Source organism: Asterias rubens, chromosome 15 (assembly GCF_902459465.1).
Source record: "Asterias rubens chromosome 15, eAstRub1.3, whole genome shotgun sequence".
Lineage (NCBI taxonomy): Eukaryota > Metazoa > Echinodermata > Asteroidea > Forcipulatida > Asteriidae > Asterias > Asterias rubens.
Window position 1 is genome coordinate 2,840,352 of NC_047076.1, and position 18,844 is coordinate 2,859,195.

At 38.5% G+C, this 18,844-nt stretch overlaps 2 protein-coding genes across 2 annotated transcripts in view; both read right to left on the bottom strand.

Moving 5' to 3' along the window:
* Positions 1–1,509, bottom strand: part of LOC117299919 (partner of bursicon-like) — a 49,780-nt gene extending 48,271 nt beyond the window's left edge. The window contains exon 1 of the mRNA XM_033783520.1: positions 1,048–1,509. The gene's annotated coding sequence lies outside the window, so the exon portion shown is untranslated. The remainder of the gene's footprint in view (positions 1–1,047) is intronic.
* Positions 1,510–12,795: 11,286 nt separating this feature from the next.
* LOC117300392 (partner of bursicon-like) lies at positions 12,796–18,844 on the bottom strand. The gene is made up of 2 exons (XM_033784174.1): positions 18,104–18,844; positions 12,796–13,037 (listed from the first exon to the last, which is right to left on the bottom strand). The coding sequence occupies exons 1-2, from the start codon at positions 18,434–18,436 to the stop codon at positions 12,885–12,887; spliced, it is 486 nt and encodes a 161-aa protein (XP_033640065.1). The 5' UTR covers positions 18,437–18,844; the 3' UTR covers positions 12,796–12,884.

Sequence of the window (18,844 nt, forward strand, 5' to 3'; positions counted from 1 at the left end):
ACAGATCAAACAAGGACACTGTTTGAAGGACCAGGACGGCGCGAGATTATTAGTGGGGTCGTCGGCTGCGTTTAACCCAAGGTCAATTACACCCTCAACCGGCGAATGACATTGCCGTCTCGGACATCAAACCCAAACCATAATTTACTACGTGTTACACTCTCTAATCTCAGTCATATTTCCCATGAAATCTCTTTATCATCACCAACTCTTGAAACCCCAAGGCCAAAAGAGTATGGATTTCCAGAAATCCATAATTATATTAAAAGCGAAATTATTTCATTAGTCTGGAGTGCGCTTCCGTCCGTCTGAGGTTTAATTTTAGTGTATTATATAAAAGACTACAATGGTGGTATCTTGTTAATTGGTCACCAAGGTCGACATCGGGCTTATTCCTGTGGGTGTCTGAGAGTTTGAGATGTGCTTTTGAGGCATTTAGGCTGTGCGATGGTGCATGGCATTAATGTTTAATTAATAGGTAGCTGTCACATTGATTCATGGCATTGTGTCATCGTCGTCGTAGTTCAACGTCATTCATGGTGGTGCATTGGTACCATAGCAACACAAGCACTATTGTCTTGGTTGTCGTGGTCATCGTCGTTGTGATCATGACAATCTCCATTGTCGATTTCCATTGTTTTGCCCTTAGGTGACAAAATGACGTCCGTGTCATAGTCACACAAAAAACATAAAACTACAACTTTATCGAACACAATCGCCGTCACATAAAGGGACAGTGTAAATTGTTTTTCTATAACGCTATCAAAATCATAACTATGTTCTCAACAAAAATTTCACTGTTAAAATCAGGCAAAGACAAACGGCTGACACAACACTTTTCATAAACATTTTTTTAAATTGAACAGAGGATGAACAGGGCGCCCTCAACAACAATCACCAACCAGGATTACAAAAAGAGGATCTAGAAGAAAGAACCAACGGCGATTTACACGCAGTCGTTCCACACACTTGCGCCGCGTGTTCCTTAATGATGAGTAACTTGTCTTATTATTTTGTTTCCCGCCTTAAAAAAGAGGCTTCACTTACCTCGTTATATCGTCTGCTTCCAGGCAGCATTTAGGCTGTATGTTTTTTCCCCTGAACTTCGTTGTCAGTTTATCATCAAGAAACGATGGTTCTGATTCGCAGACGTCCCTTGAACAGCAACAAATCCCACAAATCCCACGAATCAGATGAGCTGTTTCAAAACGAACAAGCTTCCGGTCAGTGTTTAGCGAGCTCTGCAACCTTCCCTCCAAAGGTCCCCCTTAAAAAGGAGATGACTGAGTAGAAACAAATATGACCGCCGCCTAAACTGATGGAAACCTCTATCATTTGCAGTCGAACCCAGGTGGTGTGTGTCATGTCAGATGAAACTGGCTTATACACTGCAAACCTTTCCCTGTGCGAGTTAACAACTCAACATTACCTCGGTACGGCTATATAGATTCAACGCATCAACGATTGGGATCTGCAGAAACCCGCCACAGGCCACGTTTAAAATTCTCCCGTTTTCACCACGTGGAAAAAGAGAGAGAGAGAAAAAAGCACGCGCTAGGTTGAGGCCTTTGCTCCATTCGTGGGGGGGGGGGGGGGTTGTCGTTTATGAAACGAAACCTAACCGTGTAGACGGTTTGTAGGAAAATGATATACGTGCTGGATCATTCAAAAAATTTATTAATGTGTATCAATTTTTATCGGGGTGTCTTCGGTTAACAACTCGCCGCGGGGATGATATCGTCATTAATTTACCGAAGCGTAAAATCGTTTTTGGACCGGGGTGAATTGCTCCGTCTCATTTTTCGGGGGGAGGTTTGGGTGCGATTTACGGCAGCCGAGATCGTTTACGCTTGGTGATTTTCCTTACATTCGATGAATGTCATATTATATTGTTTAATCAAAAATTGATGGCCAATTATCTATTGATCGGAATGGGAACTGATTGGGGATCTATACATTAAGGTTGGTTGGGTTTAACGTTACTGTTTAAAGACAGTATCAATAATTGTGGCTTACTTGTATATTATTTTATATTATTTTTTTTATAGAACTAAGGTCTTTGACTCAAGTCAGTGTGAAGACATCCTTGTGTTCGTTTTACGAGCTATATGGTCAAGGCGTAATGTTAATGCTTATTATGATATGATTAATAGTTTTCTATAGTGTTTTCCGGAAAGGTGTTCGGTTGGCTACTTTCCCCGTCCAGTTTTCAAGATATAGCAACCCGAGATAATTTTGTTTTAAAATGAAATGACCGCCATTTTGCGATGGAAATGTTTCTCGGAAGGAGTCATTATACAAGGAAGTTCCTTGGTTTTGAAATAATTTTGTTATATACATTTTTTTTTTTGAGTGCAAACGTGAGATTTTTAAATTCCTAAATTGCCTTGCAGTCCCCATGAAACTAAATTTAAGGTTAATACCAAAGGGCCGGTTATTTCAATAATTTCAAAGCACTTTGCGTTGGTTCACATACATTATTCATACTCATTAGTGCTTTGCATCACTGACTTCAGCCGGGAGCCAGGGGGCATCTTTATCGATTCCTAACGGAAGAGGTGAAAACACCGCGCATCGCGGACCTGCAAAGTCAGCTCAGCAATAAACGTACATTCTTTTTCTAAATTTTCGTACGAGGACTGATGGAGTGATTTATATCATAAAGGCAAGATTTAGAGCACGATAACTCCATCTCGTCCCTGTTAGTGTGTCGCGTTTATTAAAGGCAGTGGACACTATTGGCAAATACACGAAATAATTGTTACCATAAATACTTACTTGGTAACGAGCAATTGAGAGCTGTTGGGACAAACATTGTGAGAGACGGCTCCCTCTGAAGTAACGTAATTTTTGAAAAAAGAGGTAATTTCTCACTCATATAATAATGTAATGCCTTCAACTGAATGCATCTGAATGCACACAAAGTAATGCAACCAGGGTGTTTTTTCTTCCTTATTCTCTTGAAACTTCGAAGACAAAATGAGCCGAAATTTTCACAGGCTTATTATTTTATGCATCTGTTGATAATACTGGTCTTTGACAATTACCAAATGTGTCCAGTGTCTTTAACCGAATTATATAGCACTAAATTGGCCAGTCGGAGATACGGCGGTGCAGTGGGAGTCTCTTCGACTGGTGTATGGCTGGAACGGGGGGGGGGTCGGGCGCCTTGTTACTTGATGAGTCGGGAACAGACTAAAGAAAAAATCAATAAATTGTCTCAAATGTTGAGTTGGATGGTGCGCTTTTATTGGTTCAGATAACAAGAGAGAAGATATTATGAAGGGACCAATTACCATTTTTGTCTTTGATATAATTTAATACAGAGTGCATTTTTTGTTTAAGAGCAATCTTTTCTTGTTACGAAGTGGGAAACCTGGCCCGTATGATGAGATGAGCGAGGACACTTCATAAGCGATCTCTCGTGTCAATTGCTTCCGGGGCATGAAGACAAGAAATCATGTTTCTCGTAACCTAAAGGAGTCGGATTCGTTTCTGTGCGATTGGTTTTCAATATACTTGCACCATGTATATGTTGCACTGAAGCAGCACTTCAAAGAAAGAGAAGAAAAATGGGAAGGTGTTTTTCACTGTTTAACTGCACAGTTTCACTCAATTTCGTTTGGAAATGTATAAAGACACAAATTAGGAATAACAAAGAGACGACATTGAAAACAAAAAGTAACTAGAGGAGCATTGTTTGAAAAGCCGCGTGTTTAGGTTTTGAGGCAGCGAATTTAAAGGGCATTCGGACCTGTCAATATTTAAAGGCAGTTGACACTATTGTTAATCACTCAAAATAATTATCAGCATAAAACCTAACTTGGTAACAAGTAATGGGGAGAGGTTGGTAGTATAACACATTGTAAGAAACGGCTCCCTCTGAAGTGGAGTAGTTTTTGAGAAAGGGGTAGTTTTCCTCGAATTTGATTTCGAGATCTCAGATTTAGAACTTGAGGTCTCGAAATCAAGCATATGAAAACACACAACTTTTTGTGACAAGGGTTTTTTTTCTTTCATTACTATCTTGCAACTTCGATGACCGATTGAGCTCAAATTTTCACAGGTTTGTTATTTTATGCATAAATATGTTGAGATACACCAAGTGAGAAGACTAGTCTTTGACAATAACCAATTGTGTCCACTGTCTTTAAAACAAAGTTGGTTTTGATTGGTCGAAGTTGAGGGTTGGTAGGTAAAACGAAAAAGTGAAAATCTACGTTCGGTTCTTGTTTTAATAAAAGGATATTAATATTCAATAAATTCATAATGAAATTTTATCCAGCGTTGGGCATATCTCTTTGGCATATCTCATATATCTTTGGCATATTATTTATAAACAAATATTGACATCATATTAACAAACGAAAAAAAAAGGACAAAAAAACCAGCTGGCGCGGCCAAGATTGTCAGTTACATAATTGATGAAACTAAAGTAAAAGTTGTTTGTTTAACTATTGTACCATAATATATTTAAGAATGAGCATTTTTCATACATAATATACTATAATAAGTGGAATTGTTGGTTCGTGCTGTGTGGGGGGGAGGGGGGGGGCCTCTCAGAGTAGTCAAATGTTAAAATATCTTTATTTCTTTTCGAAATTGTTTTAATTCACCCTCCCACCAAAACTTCAAATAATAATAATCTATACACTGAAGAACAAACTACATGCCTCAGATGAGACAAACATTTTAGACCAATTCAAAGGTCTCCAACATTAGTTTTCAATAGTTTTCCCAAAGCTTCACAATGCAAAAACTCAACAACAACAAAAGGAAACAAGAACAAAAAAATTGTAAATAAAATTTCAAAGCATTTCAATCATCGATCTTCACCACTGCGGTGAGAGAATCAAGTTTTTATTTTATTTCACGCTGAACGTAAATAAAAATTTGTGGTTTTAGTAAAAATGTAGAATTCGTTGTCTGACACGTCTTGTAATTACCTTCTACGATTGATGGCAAGTCTGTATAATGTCGGACATTTTTGTTTTATGTCTGAGGTGAAACCGGTTTGTTTATTTATATGATAGATTTACTACGAGTAGAAATGTCCGGTTTGGCCCGTTTTGTATACAATTGGGTGTGTCGGGTGTCATTAAAAATGTTGTTTAGAAATATTGTGTGGTTTGGCGTGACGACAAGGTGCAACACAACGCAGGTGGTGAAATAATGACAATTTGGTTTTTTTCCTGTTGTAATTAGCGGGGCCCAGATCCTACATTCGGGGCTTTAAACTGGACCAAGTATGTGTCCTTGACTTATTTTAGCCTCTGACAGTAAGCAAGATATAATCGGTGCCATACTCTGATGTGTGTCTTAAGGCGCAATGAATCAATAGTGTGACGTATTTGACGTATGACGTCATCCTCATCTTAAGTTATATCGATGTTGATTTTGATGTATTAAAGTGTTATCTTGCTGGGTGTTTTTAAATAAAAATTATTCACTACTTGAGGGTGTACACTCTTTCCGATTGGTCGCTTGTAGTTAGCTCTCCAATTGGCCGAAATTATCAGACGTCACCAGACGAGAAATCTTGATATGGCGTCAGTTTTCAATGTAAATAGTTTACATTAAAGCCATTGGACCCTTTCGGTAAACAGTATTGTCCAAGGCCCACACTTTGTGTACCACAACTTCTATATCAAATAACAAACCTGTGAAAAGTTAGGCTCAATCAGTCATCGGAGTCGGGAGAAAACAACGAAAAACCCCACCCTTGTTTCCGCGCGTTTCGCCGTGTCATGACATGTGTTTAAAATAAATCCGTAATTCTCGCTATCGAGAATTGACATGTTTTAATGTTTTCTCAAAAAGTAAAGCATTTTATGGAATAATATTTCAAGAGAAGTCTTTCGCCACTACCTTCTGTAAACCCTGTAAGTTATTTGTAAATCTGTGAACTTTTTTTTTTTTTCTGTACCGAAAGGGTCCAATGGCTTTAATGTAAGGGTACATATTATGTGCAGTGAGATGTGCATTGGTATCTGTCATTTTGACTTCCAAAATGGCTGACTAATGGTGGAATATATAGCCACGTGTGTCGTCAGGACATGGCGTATTTGTATCATAGAGATAGACCTGTATCATGGTGCGGCCATCCTGATTTTCTTCAATACAAATCATTGTAACCGAACCGAAAGCTGGAAGATATAACATCATATTTTTTTGTTTTCTTTTCATTTTTCTTTGTCTAAATAAATCCTTTGATGGATACTTGGAACATGACCAAGACGGGGTCAAAGGTGACCAGACAAACTGTTCAAAGCACAGCACCTTTTAAATGGTAACGCAGAAAACGAATTTGAAAACTTTGAAATTATGATTCAATGAGCTTTGCAAGTCTCGCGGGTATTCGAAAAAATATTGTCTGAACCTTTGGTTTCCAATCTCCATTGCTTTAACGTACGATGAAAACGTATTCTTGCACTACAAAATAATGCATACTGCACGAGAACTGACGATAGATACTTGTAGAAGTATTGAAACTCGAGTTTCCAACCGAGGCCGTTTCATAGATATCCTCATACCCGATGATGATAATTATGACTGACTGATATTGATTTGTCTAATTTAATTACCAAGCAGTTCATAACTGTCTCTTGTCGCCTGAAATCGCACTCCAAACTCGAGAGGTCACGAGATGTCAACTTATTTTGAAGTACCTCTGAGCGATTACTCGATTCTGACATTAAGATAGAGGAATTCAGAAACTAATTTCCGGGAGTGTCTTTTTTTCCTTTTTTTTCATAACAATAAAATTGTCATGAATGGCGTTTAGAAGGCGCCGACTTGTTGTGTCATGAGGAGACCTATAGCTAGCCTTCCAATCGTGCCTAATCTTGATTTTGCCTGAAAGGTTTTCCTTAATTGTGCCACAGAGACTGCTAAGCCGTCTCGTTTAAAGGAACATTCTACGAAAAAAATGTTATATGTTGTATTAGAAATTGGTAATGTGCCCAATAATTTCTGCCCGAGTTGGTATAAATGACCCGAGATGAAGGGTATCTTTGTTTATTCCGGGGTATTTCCACCTTCTTTATAATATGTGCAATGTCTTTTAGACTTCAGATGTGATCAAAAGTTTGTACACTGAAAAGCCTTCTTTTGTACAAAGGTTAGTTTTGCCTCGCATCTTTATAGTCTGTTCGTTGTTTTTTCCGAAAAACGGATACTCTATTAACTTTTTATAAAGAGGTATGTTTTCAACCTCGTCCCCGGTTGTCACTAGGGAGTTTTCGTTTTCGACGACTGATGGTTCTGCGACGGTTTTCAGCCAAACGTTGTCGTTTTCAGCACAACGAAGATTCATCCCAACTACTGTCGTAGAAATTGAGGGACGACCGTCCTCAAAGCCGACGCATGCGCAGATGACGCCAAATTTCTTCATGACCGTCGCAGAACCATCCGTCGTCGGAAACGAAAACTCCCTAATGTCGGATCTTACCACAAATCCACAAAACGACCTTGTTCTCACTTTTCCGATGGCCTCTCAGAGGTAAACTGTCTGTCATTGTCTTTATCCTTGTTTGTGTCGCCGTCGTTGCTGTTGTTGTCATTGCCAGTTTCATTGTCATTATCATGTTCATTGTCGTTGTCGTTGTCAATGATGTTGGTGTTATCAATGTCGTTGTCATTCGTTCCGATGTCATTGCCGTTGTCATTGTCGTGGCTGGAGTACTTATTTTGAGATTATGTATTCATATTAAACTATACTGGTTGTCGCGTTTGTTATTCACCCATAAATGTGTATACTTACTTCATTGTGTTCTTGTGCACGACGCACAGTTATTTGCCAACCCGCTCTCAGAGTGGTGGCCTCAAATCCAAAGAGGGCGCTATGTCATTCGTATCATGTGAGTCGCTACGTGCAGGGCCCAATTTTATAAAGCCTGTAAGCACAACAGTTTGCTTAGCATGAAATTGTTTCCTTAATAAAAACAGGATTACCTACCAAATTTCCACAGTATTATCAGGATAAGCAAACAACAGCTGAAAGCCAGTAACAAGCAGTATGCAACCAATTAAAATTTGGTTGGTAATCTTGTTTTTATCAAGGAAGAAATTTCATGCTAAGCAATCTTTGTGCTTACAAGCTTTATGAAATTGGACCCTGAGAATGTGAATAATTATTTCTTTCTACAAGAAAGAAACAATTGAATTATTGCTATACAATGTTCCATCTCTCTCAAATTAATAGATACCACAAACCATCGTTATAACGCAGCTTTTGAAAACGTCGCTATAAACAGCTTTGATACCGCTGTTGAATATAAACGCAATGTAATGAATTAGTTCATCTCCATAATTTCCGCTTGATCAAGCTATAATACTGGCAGCTCAGACACCTGAAACACAGCTTGTATTTTGTCTCACTAACAAGAGCCTCCAGTGCACACTGAGCAGACGTTAAGCACTTTATGTGCGAGTTTCCCGCCCAGTGGAGCCTCGAGGCCTCAAGGCAGACGGTTAGTAATTAAAATGGGAGATGTTGTTCATTTCAAGGTGTTTCGATGGCCGTGGTTTGGGCCTGTTCATGTCTCTTGAGTGCTGACTGTTGAAAATACTACATATTTCAGCGACACGTTTTTGCTATGCCGTGTGATTGCATCAGAGTTAAAAGGGGTTAACACAGTGCACATCTTATCTGGAGTGAACCATTGCTTTATATTTTGTAACGACTTTGTTAAAACTTACGATACTAACAACAGAGGGCGCTACGCTGCTAGAGCGATACGTGCCACACTAAGCACCAGATTGTAACCAATGGCAGTTGCTAAAAAATAATCAAAAGTAATTGTAAGTCGGTCAGCTTACCAAATATATTTTCTGACAGTTTTACACTTGTGGTCGGTTAAAAACACACATGAACAACTCAACTGGCCAGGCTTCGTCCCAGAAAAAGTGACCCTACACCTTTAGCAAAAATATGGCTGTTTTTAGAGGGCTAATGTACCCTGAAATACTAAAGGTTGATGGTGAACTTCACCAGGGGCACAAAATTGCACTAGGGCCACAAAATACGTCATAAACTGCACACAAACATTTTGGACTACATAAAGTGAAACCGATTTCTAGCAAAACTCGGTGTTTATTTGTGTTATTAAACGCGTTATTTTGTTCACATCTAACTACGAAAAATTATAATATTAACGTTTCAGTTTCAAATCATATTTAATATTAACATTGCGAACTGCTTACCAACCAAAAGGACGTGTGGTATCAACGCAATACAGTAGTAAAGTGACCTGAGGTTTAACATTACGGGAAGCTATCCCCCGATGTTCAATGTCTACTTTTCTGTGACATTTTGCCTCATTGGAAAAACCGAGAATATTACTTGTGTGTTGCACCAGTTTCTTTTGAACTAGGTATACTCCACACGATCACCGGGGTAAATCTGTAGATATTTTACTTTATATTCTGTCAAACTTCGTCACCCTAAATAAAAAGATGATTTAGTTGCACTTTAGCAATGCATGAGTCATCCAAACAAACTTGCCAATGTTTACCTTTTTAAAATGCATACAACACACGCAGAGATATGTTTCTCAGAATGCCCTTGGATCTCCTATACTCTGAACTATTAATATAAAACAAAAACATGCGAGAGACTTCCCGCCCGAAAATAGCAGCGTGTTCTTGAACGCTGTTTATTCACACCTGTGGAATGCAAGATGTGTCCTCGCCTTGGCGCGCTTTTGAAATGTGTCCTCGCCTTGGCGCGCTTTTGAAATGTGTCATCGCTGCCAAAATACGGCCTTAAAGGCACCGGACACATTTGGCAATAATTTTCAAGGACCAGTATTCTCACTTGGTGTATCCCAACATATTATGCAAAAAAAATAACAAACCTGCGACAATTTGGGCTCAATTGGTCAATCGAAGTTGCAAGATAATGAAATAAAAAAGCATCTTGTTGCACGTAAGTGCTTTCGGATGCATAACGAAAGGCTTCAGCTGGAGTCTTTTTATTATTTTAGTGAGAAAGAACATCTTGCTCAAAAACCACGTTACCTGAGAGGGAGCCGTTTCTCACAATTTGTTATACTATACAGCTCTCCAATGCTCGTTAGGCTGTACCAAGTCAGTTTTTTATGCTACCAATTATTTGAGTAATTACGAATAGTGTCCAGTTTCCTTAAACCCTATGAGAGAGTGTGACCACTGTGGACATGTCACTTAGTGGCGTTAGCTAGCACCATGAAGGTATCAATATTGCACCCCATTCTTTCAATCCACGCCCATCCAGTCTATTTTTAGTCGACTGCACGCTACGAAGAAAATAATCATTGAGTCCTTGATACGTGTTCTGGGTCCACACTGCATAGTTGAACCCGAGCCACCAGAAAGTAAAATAGTTTGTAAAGATGACATAATTATTGATCCTTCGAAATGTCAGGAGAATGTTATCTCGATCGTTGTTGAGCTGCGACTCTTTGGTTACTCTTTTGTTACACGGGGCTTCTTGCACGTCATCACCCTATGTTGACGTTGAATGGCCCGCAGTGAATGGCGTTTGCAACTTGACGTTTACCCAGCGGCAAATGCCATCAGGTTTTGTCAACACTCGCGTAGAGCTCACAAGAATGGGCTCCCCCCGTTGGCAGGGTAACACATTCTGCTAGAGTCCTTAGAAACTGGTTTTTGATAGAATCCGACTGGGAGAATGTACCCATCGAGTAATTGGCCTCTGGGGTTTGTACTTTAAAATGAGATGGATGTACGATCCAACAATGTGGTCATATTCAATAAAGTGAAGAACGCCACTCGGGAAAACAATTCTTTTCAAGATGTGCTTATAAAGAAGGAAAATGAATGCAAAGATCAAGAAAATAGTCTTAGAGTCTGAAAATCCGGGTCATCGTGAAGAAGACGCTGAATTCTTCGAATAATAGTTCAAATTGAATGAATCTAGAGACCCCTCTTTCATAGAAAGCACACACAGTGTGAATTTTAAAAGTGTGCCCTTTGGACAACTTCATGGCATTTTAATTTGTCACCCTGGAAAATTGAAATCAATCTGGCAGTATCCATTACTTTCTGTATAATGGGTTCGCCTCGAGGTATATGAGTGCATTTCATGAGGGACAAAACATACACAGGCTTTCAAGGCTTAATACACAAGAGTGAATGAGGCAATATGATATTTTAATAATGTTGTTCCTTTTTTAAAAGTACTTCTATGACTGAGTTTAATCAACTTTTAGCACAGTCCGTGAAACAACTGTCCAATCGTACCGAGTTTTCCATCTTTACAGCCAAGTTTATCATCGATTCATAAGAACTCCTTGGTCGAAAACAGGAATGATTTACCAAAGGTTATTTCATAGTTAAAAAATTTATTACATAGCTTAAAAGGGCAAACGAAACATTTTCTACTGTGAAAACAAGCTTTTTATATATATCTATAGGAAATTAAAACTAAAACTATGTTCTTGGTGACCACTTGAGGGCACTAAACCGGCTCGTGGTGCATCACGGGTAATAGGTATATACTATCGTCATTACCAATAGTGTCCAGTGTCTTTAAGCACAATAAAAAGTAGCTGAGCAAAATACTATATCACACATACAATTTATGACTGGTATTTTGCTCCTTTTTTGCTTAGCAGAAACCTGTTAAACACTATTTCCTGCTCAATCAGCTCTATGAAATTGGGCCCAGTTAAGTGATGAGTTTGTAGACAAAGTCGAAGATATCAATTTTTAAGTGTGATGATAAACTTAAATAATATGGTTCAACACCAAAATTAAAATCACCTCAATGACGTGTACCAATGTTTAATTATAACCATAATTGATTGGTTGACTAACTTAAATCGATTGGTGTATAAACTCGAGTAACGAGGACCTGTTAGAAAGGTTGATAAGTTGATAGTAATGTCAGCAGTGGCGGTCGGTTATTGAAACATACACTCGTTGTAGCTAATAACCAAATGAATTAACTGATGTATAAACTTGAGTAAACCTATTAACTAGGTTCATAAATTGATAACAAAAGTAATTGTGACGGTTGCTTGTGTCAAAACTCGTTGTATCCGGTATTACCAAACTAATTGACTGTTGTATCAAAACTCGAATAACCTGTCAGCTAGGTTGATAAGTTGATAGTAGTGTTGTGGTGCATTGTGTGAAGCGTTTTAAACTCCTTAAGTTATTTTACTGCGCCTCATCAGGTTTGTTAGGCTGACAATTTGAACGACTATTACGTAAGCAATGACTGTGCCGTCAACATCTATCGGCTCTCGCGGTTTAATTTATTTCAATAGCAATGTACCTCTGTTATTTTATAATAAAGTAGTCTTTTTTTAGACCATCTATTTATGGTGTCGCTCTTCAGTTTTTTATGTCTGTTTAACATCACTAAAACACTAGTAGCTGGTAATCAAAATCATAACATTATGCTAGATACCAACACTACGCACGCAGACTTGAAGCGACTGGTAACTTTATACAACTTAGCTATTAAAGACACTGGACACTATTGGTAATTGTCAAAGACTAGTCTTCACAGTTGGTGTATCTCAACAAAATGCATAAAATAACAAACCTGTGAACATTTGAGCTCAATCGGTCGTCGAATTTGCGAGCTATTAATGAAAGAAAAAAACACCCTGTAGCATCATGGTCACACGAAGTTGTGTGCTTTCAGATGATTTCGAAACCTCAAATTATAAATCTGAGGTATCGAAATCAAATTCGTGGAAAATTATTTCTTTCTCGAAAACTACGTCACTTCAGAGGGAGCCGTTTCTCACAATGTTTAATACCATCATCCTCTCCCCATTACTCGTCACTAAGAAAGGCTTTATGATAATAATTGTTTTGAGTAATTACCAAAAGTGTTCAGTGTCTTTAAGTGTCTCATGCCTGTTTGTTTACGGATTGCAGGGTTTACATGCACACTTCGAAGGCTCCTGTATGACCATCTCCCGGATGTAGTTTGAAATGCAGACGCCCTCAGCGGTGACACAGTGAGCAAGTTGGATATTGATGGACCTCAGTTCGACCTCTCTACAACAGGTACATTTCTGTAAAATATAAAATGTAAACGAACATGGTAATTATTTCAAGCTAGGTTTTTAAAAGATTGAATAGAAGGAACGAAGAAGAAGGTAAAAGAAGACCAATAGACCTTATCACGCTTTCACCATCTTGGTCATGTTCCCTGTTTCAAACAACATTCATTGCGCAAACGTGGCACCAGACTATTATTTCGTCCTGCCTCAGTGTTGTTACAATGAGTTGACATGGAGTAAAATCAAGATTGCCACACCGTGATAAAGGTATATTGCCCTGGAAGTTATCAAGTTGATTATAAACACTTCAGGGTCAGAATTAACCCGGATCTGGGTCCCGTGGGGCCTGACACATTTATGGGTCAGTTTGACCCGGACTCTGGGTCAAATTGACCAATATGGGTCAATCTGTAGAATGCGCGTTAAAATCCTAACCACTTTCCAGGTCAGTCTGACCCATAAATGGGTCAGGAACCATTAGACCCGGAATCAGACTCAATTTTAACCCACGAGCCTTTCTTTGCAGTGTAGGCCCTACCAGAAACAACTCATACTAAAGAGTCTTGGCCTGGAACATAATGCGTTTAAAGGCAGTGGACACTATTGGTAATTACTCAACATAATTATTAGTATAAAACCTTTCTTGGTGACGAGTAATGGGGAGAGGTTGATGGTATAAAACATTGTGAGAAACGGCTCCCTCTCAAGTGCCATAGTTTTCGAGAGTTCGATGACCGATTGAGCTCAAATTTTCACAGGCTTGTTGTTTTATGCATATGTTGAGATACACCAACTGTGAAGGCTACTCTTTGACAATTACCATTAGTGTCCACTGCCTTTAACATCACATCTTTTGGACATGTGAAGGAATTCACTGACAGTAAAAGCAGACCAGAAATAATATACAGTCAGCATAATATAGCGAGCACAGTAACAGAAAACTGGAGATACCGTGTCTAACGGTAAACCTATATACATAAGATAGCAAAAAATAATGATCATTAAATTGTCACACAGAGTCTGCACAGATAGTTACCTTAAACTCAAATTGGTTTTACACACTATTTATTATATTGACTTTAAAAATCATTGACCACAAGAGCCTGGGAACTAAAGACACTCCAAGGAATATAATATTGGCTGAAACGTGGTTGTGTGATGGCGAAATGAGGACAAACAGGTGAATCCAGCAGAAAGTCAATTGTGTAAGAATCCAATATTGCTGGCCTTAATCCAGCCGTGTTTAAAGGACAGCTGTATAGATCTATCAGGTAATGTAGACTGACCACTAAAACCAAGTCAGGTCTTGAGGTGAATCCCTTAAACATGAAATAAACACAACCTGGGTATTATTAGGTAGAACTCGTGTGAACTCACAACGCAGCTCCTCGTGCACTTTCTAAAGATCGGCTTAGTAAACCTTTATTGTATTTAGCGTCCAAACCAACAGCGGACGAACCGCCAATTTAAAGGAAAGGGACAAATAAAACCAACAAATTCATTCTCAAATTTAAATTTATAAAAATAAATTCATAACAGCTAAATAAAATTGCAATTGGTAAAGAAAAAAAATGCATCTATAAAAAATGTCAATAATAGAAGAAGAACAAAATCACAAAAAAAACAATCAAAGCAAAACACTGCCTTTGGATTGGGCGATTTGGGCTATACAAAAGCGTTTGTTTTGATGTAGGACAGCTCTGTTTAAAAGAAGATTCACACAAATTGTTATATCTCTCGAAATTGTGTGGTTTCCTTTAACTTCGTGAACTAAGACGGTCCTTATTTTTGTCAAAACTTGGTTCTACAAAACAGCGGACTGTGAACGATTCACGAAGAAAAAAAGAAAACTTCGCAATTTCGGGGGATATTTTGGGTGGATCGTTATATTTATTTATTCTGTTTTTAAAACATTATTGTTAGCCAATGTCAGCCATAATACTATCTTCATAACGAACACGTTTTACAGCCCAAAAGCACCCAATCCGAAGGCAACGGTGTCCCTTTAAACAAACACCTTGTTTTCACGGTTGAGTGAAAGGCTGCGGGAGTTAACGCAAACAAGTCGCCCATTCATTCAACAATTCCAAGCTGACCTTTTCCGGCGCGAAAATTCATTTTGTATTGATAGTATAAATTGCCGGCGCGGGATTTATTTTTTTCACATTATAAAGAATGTCACGTAAATAGGTTTTGCACTTTTTGCCGGCCATGTACACATGTTTTGTTCGTTTCCTCATTGGAACAGTCAAGGTGCATTACTAGGTTAGCATGTTGATACCAGTTGCTTCAACAACAATTTTAACCACGTCCAGAAAAATAGTGCAGCTGAACAGCTTTGCTCTTAAGTTGCCGTTGGCGGCGCTCCACATCTTTTGTAATGAGAAAAACCTGTGATACTCTCGTGGTTATTTTTAAGGTTTAAATTGACATGCTTTGAACATTGTATCTCTTAGTGCCTTACGATACTAGCTAGCAACTCACTAATTAAGCGCTTGTGTAGTTACTCTGTGTATGAATTTAAGTAAAAATCAAATTCCCTGACTTCTGAGAAAACATTCTGGAGAAACATAATATACATTTGAAGTGGCCATGGCAAGGTCGTTTACCCGCTGGTCTTTTTAAAACATAGACTGGTCCGCTTTTTTAGGGAGTTTCCCATTGACTTGTACATAAAAAATACTGACCCCTGACCCCACCTATGCACATATTATTCTTGGGTCCGCCCCTGGAATTGTTAAATTTTGAATCTCTAGATCATCGATGGAAGACTTTATGATTGCTATCAGTTAGTTTATCCCTCGCTATTTGTGACTATAGTATGTTGATATCAGCATTGCCAGTTGTCAAATGTCAGAGTTTTGATATGACGTCCCAAATGAACTCTTGTGCACTTGCAACTTGGATAAATACTTTGGGGTGTACGTGAGGGGGAAGGGGCATAATCGCACAAAAGGTAGGGTTGTGTGTTTTCAAAATTTAATGAATGCGTTGGTTTATAAGAAACTATAAATAAGCTCTTCCTTTAATTCTTATTCATCTTTGCACGGAGCGGAATTTACGGAATAGCCTTCAATTTCGTGAAGATTGTCGCATACAAGATTGATAGTGTTGAGTCTATTAATAGCCACAGTGTCCACATGACGCCAATAATTTATTCTAAGCAAACAATCTGATAAAAACCTTCTCAAAAGGCATTCTACCTTTGTGTCGCGTTCCCTGTACGCACGTAACAGCTATCAATACTGATTGATTAAGGGGTCGGACTAAAAGTCCCTCGCAGCCTCGATTTGGTTACAATTGATTTGAACGAGTGGCAAAACAAGATAACTGCTTCATTACAAAAAACCAGTAACTCAAGCTGCTGGCAAGGACGTACAGTGACATGTGATACCGTGTGTCTTTGTAAAAGTACAAGGGTAAACACAATGTGTACACGTTTGAATATCAAGTTAGATCGTGTCAGTCTCACCCGTACTCCTTTTTAACCGTCATGATCCCACGTATGTTTCTGTAGTATTGTAGATACCCAGCCGTCAAAATTGACCGCAAAATTATATAAACACAAAGAGTTTTTGGGGTTCTTGATATCTCGATAGTTGTTTTAACATTCTCAAAATCATGGTAACTGTACATCATAAAACAACAAAAATAAGTATTTCAAATTGATTAATTTCTGTAGCACACTACGGCCCATAATGTAGCCCAAATACTGTACCTAATATTGTAACCCAAAACCTTTTACCTACATTCAGCCTAAAAACCTACATTTAGCCCAAAACCCTTTCCAGAGCTCAACTCCTGTACCTTAAAGTATTCGGGTACTTTTTCAAAATGTCCACAGATTTACATTAAACTTACAGGGTTTGAAGATAATATGGTGGAAAGCTTCCCTTCGAATACTACAAACTAGGTTTGTGTAGTTTTTGAGAAATGAGTAAAACAAGTCACAAAATCATTTTGGTCTCATGAGATCAAAATGATTTTAGCATGTAAAATCCCCTTAACCAGTTATGATATACCAAAACCATAGCATAACTAATAATACGTTTTTACATGCTAAAACTGAGACGAAAAATATAACTTTTACTCATTTCTCAAAAACTACAGCTCCTCGGTAAGTAAAATTTCAAGGAAAGCTTTCTACTATCAAAATCTTCAAACTGTGTAAGTTTAATGTTAAGCTGTGGACATTGTGTTTTTTGTTAGGAAAAGGTACATATACCCTTTAATGTAGTCCAAACCATGTACTCAACTTAAGTCCAATCATTTACCTAAATGTAGCCCAAAACCTTGTATATACATTTGCCCAAAACCCTTATCAAAATGGAGCCCAAATTACCATAGCCCAAACCTATATCTATACATTTTATCGGTACATGGCCCGGCTATATTGGGCCCCATGCTGTGTGAAAAAGGAAGTCAAAAAGTTAAAGTTGATTTGAAATTCTGAAAAACGTTTTGCACCAAAGTATCAAACTAGCAATATTGTTAAGGGATCTGTTTTTACCCATAACAATTGTAGGTTTTGGCCAGAGTGAACAGTGGATATCGGTTACTTAAAGCCTTTGTGCACTTTCGGTACAGAAAAAAAAATTAAAAAGTTCACAGATTTTCAAACAACTTACAGGGTTTACAGAAGGTAATGGTGAAAGACTTCTCTTGAAATATTATTCCGTGAAATGCTTTTCTTTTGAGAAAACATTAAAACAATATCAATTCTCGATATCGAGAATTACGAATTATTTTAAAACACATGTCATGACACGGCGAAACGTGCGGAAACAAGAGTGGGTTTTCCCGTTATTTTCTCCCGACTCCGATGGCCGATTAAGCCTAAATGTTCACAGGTTTGTTATATAAGTTGTGTAGGCCTTGGACAATACTGTTTACCGAAAGTGTCCAAAGTTTTACCTAGTGATGAATTTGAATAGTCTTTGTTGCTCTTATATCTACAATGAAACCAAAGGTGCTTGAGCAATAACTTAAACATTTTAAAACACTGACATAAATTTCCTTCATCAGGGGTTGCATTTTTCAGGCAGATGTCGTTGTAGTTGCATCTCATCGCCTCTTACCTTTACAAACCCCACAGAAGCAACGACACTAGGAGCCACCGACGACACGCACTGTCCCTCGCAACTCGTCAGCGTCACGTTACCGCGACATCGTAAATAATCACCCGTCTCTTCATCAACAAAACGCCGGTCAAGTTCGATACTGATCGTCTCCAGTCCGCAAAACTGCTGCAGAGAGGCAGAGACCTGGCCGCCAGCCCGCTGCTGGTGGTGCTGAAAGGCAGTCAGTAATAAGCAAAGGAATAATAGACGGACTCCGCTCGTATTAGATAATGAAGTAGCCTGGTTCCGATGATGGGCTAACATTGTCACAACTGTTTTACAACCACCCATTGGTAAAATGAATAATAATAAATCCAAGTGGCTCAGCTTGAAACAGCCAATTCAAACTAGTGATAAAATATTTAAGCTTTGCTCCTCACAAACCTTCAACTTCAACACTCAGGCTGGTAATAAATCCATCCATAATGGTTTAGATGAGTGGTCAAAAATGAGACGAGACTAAACAAAAAACTGCGATCCATCAATGAATCGAGCATACGTGCGAGGCCCCCTGTGTTGCTTCTGTGGGGTTTGTAAAGGTAAGAGATACAAAATTGCGTTCGCGCATGGATGACCTTTTATGGATTACGGGGAAGGCCGAGGACGATGGGACGAGGACGAGAGAAGAAGAAGAAAAAAAAAAGAAAAAAACACACACAAAGGAAAAAATAAACCGAAGACAGCCGGTGATGAGTTATG